The following is a 16844-nucleotide window of genomic DNA, read 5'->3' as shown; positions in this document are numbered from 1 at the left end:
TGATTCGACCTCAAGCGTTCATAATTAGTAATAGTGGTAACTTATGAACATGAAGGTGGCCAAGTGTTCCTTTTGAAACCCCTTGGGCCTTGATTAGGCCCATCTTTACACCTGTGGATGACACACAATAATTCATAGGTGATATGTTGGATTTACAAAGCACATATTATTTATGAATCATGTTCACCATGAAGGAAATTATACAATTAAATGGATTGTTAATTGTGATTATCTAATTTCATCTTCTTTAGTTTAGGATGAAGTTTTAGGTTAATTATATATTTTTTTGACAAGTAGTTCAACTATAATGTAAACCCTTTTATGATTGTAGAATTATTGTAATAACAAAACAAAATGAATTGAGAATAATTAATGGTATTGAGTTAATCTCTATTTTATAAGTTTTAGGAGGAGGTGTGGTGTCCCCTTTGAAATGATCAAAACACCCTCTAATAAATTAAAACAATGTTTTATTTTTATAAAAAATAAAAAAATGAGAATTAATGCAACTTGCCATATAAAATAAGTCAAAAATGTAATATGAAATCATCATTAGTAATTTGACAAAACAGATTGACACAATCAATTCACGAAATTAATTAGAATCTTCAATAGAAATAAAAGTTAGCGATATATCCTGACAACATAATACTCCGTATTTACAAAGCTCAAAACAATATTGTTTATTAATATTTACAATCGTTAAAGAACTATAATAAAGCCGCTTACAAGAAATTATTTAATCATCGACCAAATTTTTCATCGACGGTATTGAACTGTTAAAAAATCGATTATTTTCAATTTAGAAAGATAATAACATGTACAAAAAAACCTCAATAATTTACCTCACTACCAAAATAATTTAAGATTAAAATAAATATGTACATTCATTTCATAAGGTTGTTGACGGACGCATCGCGACATGGCATATACAACTCGTTGATTAGTAGTATAAGACGCTTTCCCGCCCCCATATTTCCGTCATCGAAGTTGAAACTCTTCAAAAAAGCACTCCACTTTTGAGACTATAATCAGATTTCCTTTTAAATTCAATCTATAGGGTTCTCTCTTCTGCGATGAAATGGGCACAAAAATCTCAAATTGTACCCCCCAAATTTTTCTGCAAACACGAATTAACGAGAAAATCATCAATGGCGCACTTTCTTCTCTCTATGACAACGATTACTTCTTGAGCAAGATGTTATTGTTGCGAAAAATTGAACCAGAGACGAAATCAAATGGTTCCATCTCCTAGAATGTTCTCGAAATTCTGGAAATTATCGACGAATTGATCATAGAAAGGGGAAAACGGCATCGAGTTCCATGAAAGAAGCTTACTGTGCGATTCCTGCTGATCGTACGGTAAGATTTTTGGAGGAAAATATGGAGGAAAATGAAGATTGCCTCGAAGTAGTGGAGAGTGTGCAGACAACTAGGGTTTGTGAAACGAAGGTTTTGAAATCAGCGGAAAATATAACCGTTAGTAGGCTGATATTGAGACTGCCATTTCTGATTCGAGTGTTTGTTAAGAAGATTTTGATGAGGAACGCTAGAAATGAGTCTTTTGAAAGTTTTCAGGCTTATATGAAGGAAGCTTGGATGATTGTGGGATCTTCCTTTATCGAATTGGCGGGGGACGAGGTGGAGAGACTTCCTTGTATCAATTTTGTTGCCATTAAAGGTATAATTTGTTCAATTGTTGGGTAATTGCTGTTATTTTGGGTCGTGTACTCGTGTTATTGAATTTTTGTGCCTATATCTTGCACATTAGTTTGATTTTTTAATAGTGATTTGTTTGAAAGACAATGAGAAGGAATGAAGTTTGATGGCTTCGAATTTGCCTTGTTCTAAACTGGTTGCTACCTCAGGTAGATTTTGCTTAATTTTTCTAAATTATTTTTCTTGCCATTAAAGGTTGTTAGAGATATTATCGGCAATATTGTTAAGATATTTAGGAAAGGATAGTTTGTTTCCTTATTGTAAGGGTTTCCTAATATCTCTCTTGTATATATTGCACATTATGATGATATGAAAGCTAAGCTTAACCTGTTGAGATATTCAAGTTTATCTCACAGAAAAGAAAGAAACATTTAGGAGCAGAAATGTGTTTTTTTAATCTGAGAGAAGATTACAGCACTAGAAGAACTATATATACAAGAGAGAAAGTTTAGAGTGTAGGAGAAGCTAATTGTAACAAACTAAAACTAACTCTAACAACTTTATGACAGCTCATCATTGAGTAATAACAGAAAGTGAAAAGCTATAACAGACACCAGAGAGATAACAGAAGCTCCCTGAGCTACAGCCCCCTCTCAAGCTGGACTTGGAGAAGAGGAAGAAACAAGGCCAAGCTTGAAGGATAATAATTTATGATGAGAAGCACCAAGAGACTTGGTTAAAAGATCAGCTAGCTGCATATGAGAACTAACATGGTGTGTAGCAATGAAACCAGATTCAACATTCTCCCTGATATAATGAACATCAATGTGAAGATGTTTTGTCCTCTCATGTAAGCAAGGGTTAGCTGCAATATGCTGAGCTGCTTTGTTATCACAAAACAAAGGAACTGGAGTAGGAATAACAATTTTAAGATCAGACAGCAAATTGGAAACCCAAGTGAGTTCACTGGTAGTGTGGCTCATACTTCTATACTCAGCTTCTGTAGAACTCTTAGAAACAACTTTCTGTTTCTTGGTTTTCCAAGAAATAAGTGAAGTACCAAGGAACACACAGTAGCCAGTTAATGATCTAGCAGAATCAATGCAATTACCCCAGTCTGCATCACAGTAGGCATGAACTTGTAGTGTAGTATCAGCAGAATAAAACAAACCATGATGTAAGGTGCCCTTGAGGTATCTAAGAACATGTTGAGCAGCAAGAAAGTGTGAAACTCTAGGAGCACATAAGAACTGACTAAGTTGCTGAACAGCAAAAGAGATGTCAGGTCTTGTCATGTTCAAATATAAAAGCTTGCCAATGATCCTTCTATAGCATTCAGGATCTGTCATAAGAGCACCATCATGTTTGCTAAGCTTGAGTCCTGGAGGAAAAGGACAATCTGCAATCTTGCAATCAGTCATGGAAGTATTGTGAAGAAGATCTAAGATATACTTCCTTTGATTGAGGAGAATACCAGAAGAATCTCGAGTTACTTCTATCCCCAAGAAGTACTTTAAAGGGCCTAAGTCTTTAATAGTGAATTCAGCATGAAGTTGTGATTTCAAAGTTTGGATAGAAGCAAGATGTGTTCCAGCAACTAGAAGATCATCAACATAGGCTACAACAATTGTGTAACTATCACCAGAATGCAAAGTGAACATTGAATAATCATACTTGGATTGCTGAAAACCAAGTTTGAGAAGAAACTTAGTTAACTCCAAGTTCCACTGCCTAGATGCCTGTCTTAAACCATACAAAGACCTCTGTAACTTGCATACCTGACCTGGTTTAACTTCTTGTAACCCAAAGGAGGTGTCATGTAAAATCTTCTTCAATAAACCCATGTAGGAAAGCATTATTAATGTCTAATTGATGCAATTCCATGTTACATGCAGCAGCAACAGCAAGAATAGTCCTAACAGTTGTGAATTTAGCAACTGGACTAAATGTGTGTTTAAAATCTTTACCCTTGATTTGCCTATCTCCCCTGGCAACCAGCCTACCTTTGCACCTTTCAACAGAACCATCAGGATTAAATTTTGTTTTAAAAACCCACTTACAGCCAATGGGTTTGACATTAGGAGGTAGATCAACAATTGTCCATGTACCATTCTTCTCAAGTGCCTCAATCTCCTTATCCATAGCATCTACCCATCTAGGATCATTTTTAGCTTGAGCATAAGAAGAAGGCTCAATATGAGAGAGAACATTAGCTAAGCTAGCAAGATGAGAATGAGGTAAATGAGATAATTCAGGGCAAGAGTAAGCATTGAAGAAGAAGAAAGAGAATTAGTAGAAGGAACAATAGAGGTAGGAACAACAAAGTCTTTAAACTTAGTAGAAGGAATATGAGGTCTAGTAGACCTTCTTATGATAGGAGAAACAGTAGGAGGATGAGTAGAAATAGAAGGAGGAGAAGAAATAACAGAAGTAGATTCTGTAGAAGTAACAGGCCTAGAATTAGAAATAGGTGAAATTGAAGGCAGTGAAGGAGAAACAGAAGTGACAGGTAAAGTAGAGGAAGAAGGTGAAAGAAAGTAGGGATATCATCATCATGAATAGAAGGACTAACCAACTTAGGAGGAGATGAGGTTGAAGAAACATCAAGAGAAGAAGAAACTTCTTTATAAGGAAAAATATGTTCTTGAAAAAGAACATCTCTACTGACAAACAATTTGTGAGTTTCAAGATCAAAAAGTTTATAACCTTTTTGACCATAGGGATAGCCTAGGAAAACACACTTTCTTGCCCTAGGTGCAAATTTATCAGAGGATTTGTAGGAAGCATAACACAAACATCCAAGGACTCTCAAATGATCATAAGAGGGAACATGTTGCATTAAACACTCATATGGTTTTCCACTGTAAAACAGAAGAAGGCATCAAGTTGATCAAGTATGTAGAAGCTAATAGGCATTCTCCCCAAAACTTATTAGGAAGAGCAGCATGAAACTTGATGGCCCTGGCTGTTTCAAGCAAATGCCTATGCTTCCTTTCCACTCTACCATTCTGCTGAGGCTTGCCAGGTAAACTTCTTTGATGCAATATACCTTTGCTAGCAAACAAGTTAGTGCAAACTTCTTGAAAAATTTCAGTACCATTATCACTTCTAATGATCTTAATAGAAGTGTTAAACTGATTTTCAACATAAGCTATGAATTCAGTCATTAATTTAGGGACTTGAGTTTGGTAGAAACCAAATGAGTCCAAGTAGTTCTTGAAAAATCATCAAGAATAGTAAGGAAATAATTAGCTCCTGATAAAGAAGAATGTCTGTAAGGACCCCAAAGATCCACATGGACTAATTGAAAAAGAGCACCAGCATGAGAAATAGAAATAGGAAAAAAGAATTATGAGATTTGGCAAAAATACAAGGTTCACAAGAGAAATCTGCTGTATTATTATGTTTATGTGGTATAGACAACTTTGACATCTTCTGAACAGACAAATGACCTAACCTAGCATGTAAAATACTAAGTGTAGGAAGAGTAGTGCTAACATGATTGCTAGTATGTGACAAAGAAGATGTATTAACAGCAGAATTCAAAGAAGAAACAGAACTGAACTTGTATAAGCCAGCCTGTTGATATCCACTAGCCTGAATTTCTTTAGTGGTAGGGTCCTGTAAATGATATGAAGAAGCAGTGAATAAAGCAATTAAATGATTTTGAGACAAAAGTTTACTGACAGATAAGAGGTTATGAGTAAAATGTGGGATTAAAAGAACATGTTGAAGAATGATCTTGTCTGTAAGATTAACAGTACCAGATATAGTAACAAATTTGGTGGAACCATCAGGTAATCCAACTTTAACAGGAGTAGATAAAGTGCTATAAGAAGCAAATAAAGCTATATCCCAGATCATATGATCTGTAGCACCAGTGTCAACTATCCAAGCCATTTTATCAGTAAAAAGAGATACTGAATTAACTGTGGAAGCAGTAAGAATACCTGCAAAATTCACAGATGAATGAAGGTCTGAAGCTGGACCATGAGTTTGAACCATTTTCATCATCTCTTTATAAACAGCTTGGACTAAGGCAGAATCAACTTGAGATGGTGAAGTGGAAGGATGAGTAGGAAGGTCTAGTGGTGTATCACTAAACAAATTCCCTCCAGCAGTATCACTAACATGAGCAGCCATCTTAGGAGCAGAACCAGAAGCAGTAGACTTATTCTTCATGTTGAGAAACCACTCAGGATATACTCCAGTCAATTTGAAGCACTGGTCCATAGTGTGACCATTCTTCTTGTAATAGTCACATTTTCTAAGGTTTTTATCATATTTAAACCTTTTACCATCTCTTTTGTCAGTGGAAGGATGAACATGAGAGGTGTTGTTTTGAAAGGATGATTGTTTCATGGAAACAAAAGCACTGGTTTGAAGTGAAGAATCTTGCTGAATAGTGAGTCTATTCTGCCTTTCAACTTGTAGTAACATATAATATGCACGATTAACATTTGGCAAAGGATCCATACTGAGTATATTATTAGTGACTGTGTCATAACCCCTATCTAAACCAACAAGAAGTTGTATTAACTTCTGTTTTTGATCAGCACTAAGAACCTTTTTCAGAATACCACAAGAACATTTATCTAAAGCTCCACAATCACAATCAGGAAATCCATCTAACAATTGTATTTCATCCCAAACTCTTTTCAATTTTGAATAATATTGCACAATAGAATCAGATCCTTGTTGAATTGAAGAAAGTTGTTTATGTAATTCAAAGAATTGAGGTGCATTAGATTGGCCATACCTCTCAACAATTTCTTCATATAATTGTTGTGTAGATTGCTGTAATATGAATCCTTCAGCTATGATTTTGTCCATTGAATTCAATAACCATGATTGAATCATGTAATCATTCCTCAACCACTTCTGTAATTCTACTGAATCTGATGGAGGTCTGACAGTCTTACCATCAATGAATGTCAGTTTATTTTTAGCACCTAATGCTAATCTAATACCTCGATTCCATGTAAGGAAATTATCACCATTGAGTTTATGAGCTCCAAGATTCTGATCAGGTTGATCTCCTGATCCTAAAAAATATTTATCAGTATAACCTACAAGGCTATTCTGAGGCTGTGAAACTGAGTTTTGTGAAGTTTCTGTCATTTTCAAAGAATTGAAGATCAAGAAGTGATTCAGAAGAGTTTTAAGAACAGATTGAACTGTTGTATTTGCGGAATTTAGGATGAAATCAGACGAAAATTTCAAGAACAATCAACTTTAGATTGTTGATTTGAATCGAATTTGGACAAAAAATGTAAGAAAATCAACTTAAATCGTTGATTTAGATCAAAAGAAACAGAAAAATTCTGGAATTTGTCTTGATTTCAGATTAACAATGATTGCAATCAATCATCAAAGATCAAAAAATGATCAGATATAAGCCTGAAGCTCTGATACCATGTTGAGATATTCAAGTTTATCTCACAGAAAAGAAAGAAACATTTAGGAGCAGAAATGTGTTTTTTTAATCTGAGAAACACATAGAAGAACTATATATACAAGAGAGAAAGTTTAGAGTGTAGGAGAAGCTAATTGTAACAAACTAAAACTAACTCTAACAACTTTATGACAGCTCATCATTGAGTAATAACAGAAAGTGAAAAGCTATAACAGACACCAGAGAGATAACAGAAGCTCCCTGAGCTACATAACCTAATATTTGACATGGTATCAAGAGCCAATCTCTTTTCCAAACCCTAAACCAATTTTTTTTACCTACTGCCGTCGCCTCATGGCCGGCGACGACGCCACCCCGCCACCGGCTGGCGCCACCAAAATCACCATAAACTCTCCGTTTTTTCTCGGCCCACAGGATCGCCCAGGGGACTTCATCACTCCCATGCGTCTCAAATCCGATAACTTCGATTCTTGGGCCCGTGCTATTCGTATTGCCCTGTGCTCTCGCCGGAAATTTGGCTTTCTTGACGGCACTCTCACCGCTCCTACGCCGCCGTGTACCGAGGATGACTGGAACACTATTCACTACATGCTCGTCTCGTGGATCACGAATACTATTGATCCCGAGGTAAGTTCAACTCTCTCCTATTATGATAATGCGAAAGTTTTGTGGGATGACCTTCATGAACGTTATTCTGTCGTTAATGGGCCTAGAATTCATCAACTTAAATCCGATATTATCCGTTGTGAGCAATCTAAGACTATGCCTGTGGCCACTTATTATGGCAAATTGAAGGTTTTATGGGATGAATTAGCTTTGCATGAACCTCCCCTTGTGTGTCAGTGTGGTGATCTCGGTCCGGCCCTTCTTAAACGCCGCGACAATGATCAACTTCATCAATTTCTTTTCGGCTTATATTCAGACTACTATGGCACTCTTCGTTCCTCTATCTTGTCTCATGATCCGTTACCTACGCTTAATAAAGCTTATCAACAAGTTTCACAAGAGGAACGTGTTCGGGGGTTCACTCGCATCAAGGATGAAAAACCCGAGGTCCTCGGTTTCGCGGTGCGCACTGATTCTCGCGCGAATGGCCGTGGCCGAGGGGGGGCTGGGTCCTCCGCCCGTCCGGACAAATCCGGTCTCACTTGTTCTCATTGCCATAAAACGGGTCATGATGACTCCACCTGTTTCTCTCTTCATGGGACTCCTGATTGGTGGTATGAAAGATATGGCAACAAAGCTGAAAATAACATCTCTCGTGGCCGTGGTCGCAACCCCACACCACCTGCCTCTACTAGCCGCGGTCGCGGTCCTGTTCGTGCTAATGCCACGCCTGCCGAACCTACTCCTGCTCCGGGTCCGAGCAGCCCTATCCCCGCCATAACTCCAGAACAGTGGCAAGCTTTGTTTGCTACCTTTGGTAACTCTTCTACTACTCCGACTAATCGTCTAAGTGGTAAGTTTGTGCTTTCTTCATGGATTATTGATACTGGTTGCTCACATCATGTCACGGGTGATCTTTCTCATCTCCGTAATATTAAGTCTATTGTTGATTGTCCTGTGGGTCTCCCTAACGGGGCTACGGTTCTTGCTACGAGCTCCGGCAATGTTCATTTGAGTGCCACTCTTGTCTTAAACGATGTATTATATGTTCCTAATCTGCAGTGTAATTTGATTTCTGTCACTCAGCTTAGTGATGCGTTATCTTGTTTTGTCACTTTTTCCACTAACATTTGTGCTATTCAGGACCTTCATTCGAGGGCGCTGATTGGAACGGGTGAGAGACGGGATGGACTATATTATTTTCGGCAACAACATTCTGCTCTTGCGGTTTCTATTTCTAGCTCTGAGGCTTCGACTTTGGCTCTGTGGCACTCGCGATTGGGGCACCCTTCTGAGGCTGTGGTGAAGTTACTACCTTTTGTTTCTTCTACCCCTCATTTAGATAAAGGATGTGTCGTTTGTCATAAAGCTAAGCAGCCTAAGTGTAGTTTTTCTTTGAGTGACAATAAAGCCTCTCGGATTTTTGAGATGGTTCATTGTGATTTGTGGGGTCCTTATTCAACACCTTCTTCTTGTGGTTCTCGGTATTTTTTGACTTTGGTTGATGATTATTCCCGTGCTGTATGGATTTATTTAATGGTTGATAAAACTGAAGTTTTGCGTTTATTCATGTCTTTCATTGCTATGATTAAACGTCAATTTTCTCAGGAGATTAAGATTGTGCGTAGTGATAATGGCACAGAGTTTTTGTGTCTTGAGCCATTTTTTGAGACTATGGGAATTATTTTTCAGAAATCATGTGTAGGCACCCCTCAGCAAAATGGCAGGGTAGAACGCAAGCATCAACATATCCTTAATGTTGCTCGCGCTCTACGCTTCCAAGCTCATCTTCCTATTGATTTTTGGGGTGAATGTACCTTAGCTGCTGCCCATCTTATTAATCGTACCCCCTCCATGTTGCTTAATAAGAAAACCCCTTATGAGCTTCTTTTCGGTGTCTCCCCTCATTTTGATGATTTGAAGGTGTTTGGTTGCTTGTGTTTTGCTCACAATCAACGTTCTAAGGGTGATAAGTTTGCTAGACGTAGTCGGCAGTGTGTTTTTGTGGGGTATCCATTTGCTAAAAAAGGTTGGTTATTGTATGATCTGGAGTCTCGTCAGTATTTTGTGTCCCGGGATGTGAAATTTATTGAAGATGTTTTTCCCTATTCGGCTCCTAACCTGAGTCTACTGCTGCTCCTATTGATATCTCGACTCCTTGCCTTGATTGGGATGCCTACCTTGCTCCCGTCGATGTTGATTCGGGCCCCGACACACCTGCGGCCGAGCCGCCTGCTTCCTCTCCGCCCCCAGCTGGGCCACCTGCTGCCACGCCCACTGCTGGGTCTCCTACAGCCCCGCCCAATGATGGGCCACCTGCTGCCTCGCCCTCGGCTGGGCCGCCCGAGTCTTCGAGTGATGCTACCTCGGTTTTGGGTCGCGGTATGAGGGCTAAGGTGCCCTCCACTCGCTTGAAGGATTTTATTACTTGCACCACTCTGGCTTCTAGTGCTCCCACCGGTTCCTTAAGTCCATCTCTCTCTTCGCCTTCTCCGTCAGCTTCCTCAGGTACGCCATTTCCTATAGCACATTACGTTAGTTGTGACAAGTTCTCTATGAAACACCGCCACTTCTTGGCGGCTATCACTGCAGGTACCGAACCTCACTCTTTCAAAGAGGCTATGCGACATCCTGAATGGCAACAGGCTATGACTAATGAAATTTCTGCTCTTGAAAAAAATGGCACATGGACTATGGAACCTCTCCCTGCAGGTAAAAAGGCTCTTGGGAGCAAATGGGTGTACAAAATTAAATACAACTCTGATGGGAGTATTGAGCGGTTTAAGGCTCGTCTGGTGGTATTCGGTAATCATCAAACTGAGGGTCTTGATTATACTGAGACCTTTGCTCCGGTCGCCAAGATGGTTACTGTCCGGGCTTTTCTAGCTATTGCTGCCTCCAAGAATTGGGAGTTGCATCAGATGGATGTTCACAATGCCTTTCTTCATGGTGATCTCAGCGAGGAAGTTTACATGAAGCTTCCCCCCGGTTTTCAGTCTCCCTCTTCGAATATGGTTTGCAGACTACGCAAATCTCTCTATGGCTTGAAACAAGCCCCTCGTTGCTGGTTTGCAAAACTGATCTCTGCACTCAAAACTTATGGTTTTTGTCAGTCCTACTCTGATTATTCTCTGTTTACATATACTAAGTCGGGTGTACAGATTAATGTTCTGGTTTATGTCGATGATCTTATTCTCTCTGGTAATGATTCCGCTGCTATTCAAGCCTTTAAAGACTATTTGGGTACTTGCTTTCATATGAAGGATCTCGGCGTTCTCAAGTATTTTCTGGGTCTTGAGGTTGCCCGTAGCTCTTCCGGTATTTTCTTGTGTCAAAGGAAATATGCCCTCGATATTGTTGCCGAATCCGGCTTACTTGGCTCGAAGCCTGCCGCCACCCCCATTGAGCAGAACCATCATTTCGGTCGCGACGACGGTCCTCTCCTTGCCGATCCAGAGCCTTATCGGCGTCTCATGGGCCGCTTGATTTACCTAGCTGTTACTCGCCCTGACCTCACTTATGCAGTTCATGTTTTGTCTCAATTTATGCATGCTCCTACGCAGACTCATTTGGATGGCGCGCACCGTATTGTGCGCTATCTTAAAGGTTGTCCGGGTCAAGGCATTCTCCTAGCTTCTGATTGTGATTTGTCTCTTCAAGGATGGTGTGATTCTGACTGGGCGGCCTGTCCCCTTACTCGTCGGTCCCTCACTGGCTGGTTAGTTTTTCTTGGCTCTTCCCCTATCTCTTGGAAGACCAAGAAACAGCATACTGTTTCTCGTTCATCTGCAGAGGCGGAATATCGTTCTATGGCATCTGTTACTTGTGAGCTCAAATGGCTTAAGGGTCTCTTGTTGAGCCTCGGCGTGCATCATCCTAAGGCTATCCCTCTCTTTTGCGATAGTCAATCGACTCTTCATATTGCTCACAACCCTGTCTTTCATGAACGAACTAAACATATAGAAGTCGACTGTCACTTTCTGCGTGATGCTATTCAGGAGGGCATTATCGCTCCCTCTTATGTCCCTACTATTGCTCAACTAGCTGATGTTTTCACCAAAGCACTTGGGAAGATGCAATTTGAGTTTTTACTTTCCAAGTTGGGCATTTGTGACCTCCATGCTCCAACTTGAGGGGGGGTGTTAGAGATATTATCGGCAATATTGTTAAGATATTTAGGAAAGGATAGTTTGTTTCCTTATTGTAAGGGTTTCCTAATATCTCTCTTGTATATATTGCACATTATGATGATATGAAAGCTAAGCTTAACCTAATATTTGACAAAGGTATAATTTGTTCAATTGTTGGGTAATTGCTGTTATTTTGGGTCGTGTACTCGTGTTATTGAATTTTTGTGCATATATCTTGCATATTAGTTTGATTGTTTATAGTTATTTGTTTGGAAGACATGAGAAGGAATGAAGTTTGATGTCTTCGAATTTGCCTTGTTCTAAACTGGTTGCTACCTCAGGTAGATTTTGCTTAATTTTTCTAAATTTTTTTTCTTGCCATTAAAGGTATAATTTGTTCAATTGTTGTGTAATTGCTGTTATTTTGGGTCGTGTACTCGTGTTATTGAAATTTTGTGCATATATCTTGCATATTAGTTTGATTGTTTATAGTTATTTGTTTGGAAGACATGAGAAGGAATGAAGTTTGATGGCTTCGAATTTGCCTTGTTGTAAACTGGTTGCTACTTCAGGTAGATTTTGCTTAATTTTTCTAAATTATTTTTCTTGGATGGTGCTATTGAATTTTTAGTTAACTTTATGCATATTAAGTTATTCGCTTTGCCTTTTAATTTTGGGCGCTTAAGGTTGTAGCTGACACATTAGACTTTTCGTTTAGTTGATTGATATATGTTGTATTGGAACTGCACAAAGTAGCCATATTAAGTGAAAATTAGGGCAGACGTGGACTGAAGTATTATATAGTGCATTGGTTTTGTAGGGTGACTTACGTTGTAAAACAATAATGGAAAATTCATACGCCTGCATTAGGATACAGGCGGAGGAATCGTCTTAAAGAGGTAAAGTAGCTTGTTTGGAGTGTAATTAGAGAAGTTAAATTACAAGCTTAGGATGCTAAGAAAATCAAGTAGTTTTCGTATTTTGAAATATCTTTGGTTCCTTGGATAGTACTACTATACTATATCATCGATTTATATATAAATGGAGGGGGCAATGCCCTGTTGCTTTAATGGAATGACTGACCTGTGTTGGTAAGTTTTGATAATATATGAACTTCACCAGCCAACTAACTGTACACTTATACAGACAGAAAGTGCAAAATACATTTAATCTGAATTGGAAATGATTCGACCAATTTGTTGAGGTGTAAAGTAATAATCTGAGTTTCCATGTCAATTTTGTACTATTTAAAAACCCCTAAACTGATAGTAAATTCAGAACACGACACATTCAAGGATTGCGAGTGCTATGCGAGGCTCTATCAGCTATGATGCTGGTTCTGTCTCTGCTCCAGCTGCATTTTTTCCCCCTTTCTTCTTAGTTCTTACTTCTTACAGCCTTTTATCTTTTTCTTGGGGTGGGGGACGATGAGTTTAGTCTAATAGAGCGTTTGTGATTTTGTCGAAGTACATGCTCATTAGTTATAAAAGTCTTGACATCTTTTTCCTTGGATGTGATGTCCACTTTTCAGAAATTCTTTTATTATGTACAATATTGAATATGAATGGAGTAACATGACCTTTGTGTTACTACTATTTCATTCCCTATATAGTCACTACTCACTACTCTACCCCTTTAATTACCTCAACAATCTAATGAATCTCACTACATCAAAGTCGAAAGTGAGTGAAAATGGTCGAATTTGACCTCTAAAACCTCAAATTTCATATCTAATTGTGGTGGAGAAGGAAAAGAAAGGAGGGGGTGGTGGTACAAGGGGGTGCCACGGTGGTCATGGACTGCCTTAAGGAGGCAGCGGCAGGTGGTGAGGGGAAGGGTGGTGGCCGGCGGAACTTGAGAAAGAGGAGGAAGTGGATATATGGTGGTGCAATGGTAAGAAAAGGAGATGGGGTTTTCTACCCAAACAACAATTTTAAACCCTTTCCCTTTCCCCTTCATAAAGCAAACGTCCCCTAATTATGTTATTGGCTGTTGTTCAGATCCTACCCAGTGATCTATATGCGGATGATGAGGATGTAGAGGACTCCATAAACATGGCCAACTACGTGTCTACATCCTCATCCTTACTAATACAACGGAAGAAGTTCTTCAATCCAATTTCGTGCTACTGCAACACTCTGTGAGTGATCCTTGTCCTGGTGCTTCTCAAACAGCTCATAGCCTGTCATTTACAAAAGCGGAAAACATGAGTATGGAATCTTGGTAGAAAACCAGAAAGGTTGTAAGATACGTGCACCACCTGAAATGTACGGTGCAAGAAGCTATTAAAAGCAGTTTTAGTGAACTGCACGCTATTATGGCAGATCCTCTTCTTGAAGCTTTGCAGACACTTTGGCATATTCATATTGCACCAATGTAATAATAAAGAAAATGAAAATCTAATATGTGGTGTTTCTATTGCGTAATTTGCATTCATGGTGCTTCCCTAACCACATGCACTCCTCTGCCCAATTGACATGCAACACATATCTAACAGTATACGAATGATCTCGATTGAACTCTACAATCGGTGGAGGTAAGATTCAACAAAAGGCTTTGTATCAAGTTTTGAGAATATTTTAATATGACCTGAGTGCGTTTATTTGGCTGCATTAATGCAATCAATTGTATATTTATTTTCTCTTATAAATATGGGCTTCGAAATTAGAAGAGTATTTAAATGCAATGTCTTACTCAATGTCTCCATCCTTCTCAAATAGTTGAGTCTTGGTCATCTGTGATGACATTAATCCAGGCACAATCAAGAGTACTTGCACCTAGAGAGCTCAATCAGAATATGTTTGACAAGCTCACAGGAGATCCCCGATGCAATGAGACTCATGATCCAGAAAAGCAGCAAGAACATAAGCTGAGTCTAATGGAGCCCAATGGTTCTAGCTCTACATTTGTGTCGGATGGGGCTTGTTCGGTAATTTGTGCAGAGGTTCAACCCTCGTGTCCTGCTAGAGAAGCATGAAGACTTTAAATTTTCATTAAGGCGAGAGAGGAACTTCTGGACTCCACTTGGAAGTAGACACATTGAGGGTGCGTTCTATTCAACTGGGGTAAGAAAGTTTGGTAAAGGAAAATGGAAAGAAATCCAGCATAATTTTTGAGGACATATTTCAGGATAGAACAGAGATTGATCTGAAAGATAAATGGCAAAATATGATGAGATTGCTTGCTGATGGTGTTTGAAGTTGGTCTTTTGCATCTAACACTACAGGAGATGCTTGTTTCATGACGTTTGGCGCTTTAATCTTGGTAATTTCTCCTCTTTTGTTAATATGTAATTGATTGCTCTTGTAGATGGCTTTTGTATAGTATGAAACAAGCATCTTGAGTTGCCTATGACAAACTGCTGCATAGCGACTAGCAAGTAGATAAGCAATATTAGCAATTCAACAAACTCAAAGGCTTAATCTTTAGCCTGTCATGTTATTATGAAAGCTTTTTTTGGCTAATTACATCTAGAGCTTGTAATTATGTGCCCTGAGACTACTAAGGTCATCATCCCAAGTTAAAGCATCTTTAATTTTAGAAGTTTGTTTGCCTAATTGGGTTGACAACAGGAAGCGAAATGTTCTAATTATCCTTAACATGTACACCTGATCATATTTCTCTGGCCTCTTCTCAAGAAAACAGATATGCAACTCAGTATCTGAACAATACATTGGAATTCAGGTGTGATGAAAAGTTCGATTCTTGTGTAAGACAGTTCTTGTTGGGGGGCATGTTTATATTTGATATAAACATATATTGATTATGTTTCAGATGATTAGAAAACATGTTATGTAATTACTTTTTATAAAAATTGCATCTGTTTTTTTTTTTTTCCTTTCAAAATTTCATGTCTATATTGTAACTGTACATGGATCCTTTTTCATGTAACTCAGGTGTGGACCACTAAGATAAGAGCCCTTCTGCGAAGGATCTCTTGGCGCTCCCTTGTTGTCCAAAAATTCTTAAAATGTGGAGTTGCACTTGAAGGTGAAATTTAGCTTCATTTGAGTTATGCATTTTGTCCGTGGTTGCAAAATATCTCAATTGCTCATTTTTTGTACGACACATCGCAAGCTGTAATGAGGGTCAATCAACAAGGACAAAATGTAATATGTGTTTATGTAGCTATTGGCCAAAAAGCATCTTCCCTCTTTCTCTGCCTTTTTGGGTACGAGAAAGGGGCGGGGGCAAAAATAACTGGAATCGTTCCATGCAAGCCAGATTAGTCAACATTTATATGTTTCGATGCAACAAGATATTATTTGTAACAAGTCGTTTTGTTGGTTAACCAATTGGTCACATTTTATTCATGAAATGGGTTGAAAAGAGAAAGATAACTCTGTCTTTTGCAAGAATTTCGGCTCGGCTCGGGAAAGCGCTGGCAACAAAAATCACTACGTTCATCAAGTTCATCCATTAAAAGGATGCAGCTGGACTCTCCCCTTACTCGGGTGGCATAGCCTGTTGCAGAAGCCCCCCTATCCATTTCTTTAGTCTTTAGGGAGCCAAAGCTTGACTTTTAAAATAAGGCTCGCGCAGGGGGCCACGCCTAATTATGGATAAAACTCGTGCTGCTGTGCACCTTTATGAACGTATTGACCAAGGAAAAATCTTTCACTCACTGAGAAGTGAAAACCTGTGACTAGATCATCCTGGAGACGGGTGAGGGTGACAACAGTCACTCTCAAGTTTTCATACTTATCGGCACGGGAGAGTACCTTTGAATGCTTGAATATACATTGCCCTTAGGAATGAGACTACCATATTCCAGAGTCAAAACGATTGCGCTTCCAAGAGAAAATCCAATATTATCTTTATATGAGAGCTTCATATTCACAATAATTATGAATTTAACGTATGAGTCTTTTCACTTTGTTTCACTCCTTTCATTTATACTCTAAGCGCAATTGCTATAATTTATACTTCCTTGACCACTTTATAAGTCACGTTTTTGGACGTCATTGGGTCAGTGCACCGAATTTTGTAAGATGCCTCATGAGGACATGGGAGGTTATATTAAGGACCCCCAG

General features: G+C 38.8%; 1 protein-coding gene across 3 annotated transcripts; it reads left to right on the top strand.

Moving 5' to 3' along the window:
• The first annotated feature begins 935 nt into the window (after positions 1-935).
• Positions 936-16085, top strand: LOC104900016 (retrovirus-related Pol polyprotein from transposon RE1). Of its 3 annotated transcripts, none has more exons than XM_057396242.1 (5): positions 936-1681; positions 8825-13704; positions 13812-14347; positions 14567-15075; positions 15708-16085. In XM_057396242.1, the coding sequence occupies exon 2, from the start codon at positions 10066-10068 to the stop codon at positions 11812-11814; it is 1749 nt and encodes a 582-aa protein (XP_057252225.1). In that variant the 5' UTR covers positions 936-1681; positions 8825-10065; the 3' UTR covers positions 11815-13704; positions 13812-14347; positions 14567-15075; positions 15708-16085. The 3 variants fall into 3 exon arrangements, 2 of the variants coding, with proteins under 2 accessions (XP_057252225.1, XP_057252226.1); XR_008970264.1 differs by having other exon boundaries at positions 957-1914; positions 11968-13704; XM_057396243.1 differs by lacking the exon at positions 13812-14347 and having other exon boundaries at positions 8825-12710.
• The last annotated feature ends 759 nt before the right edge of the window (positions 16086-16844 follow it).

Source organism: Beta vulgaris, chromosome 7, assembly GCF_026745355.1.
Source record: "Beta vulgaris subsp. vulgaris cultivar EL10 chromosome 7, EL10.2, whole genome shotgun sequence".
NCBI classification, from domain to species: domain Eukaryota; kingdom Viridiplantae; phylum Streptophyta; class Magnoliopsida; order Caryophyllales; family Amaranthaceae; genus Beta; species Beta vulgaris.
This window is presented reverse-complemented; position numbering and strand designations above follow the sequence as displayed.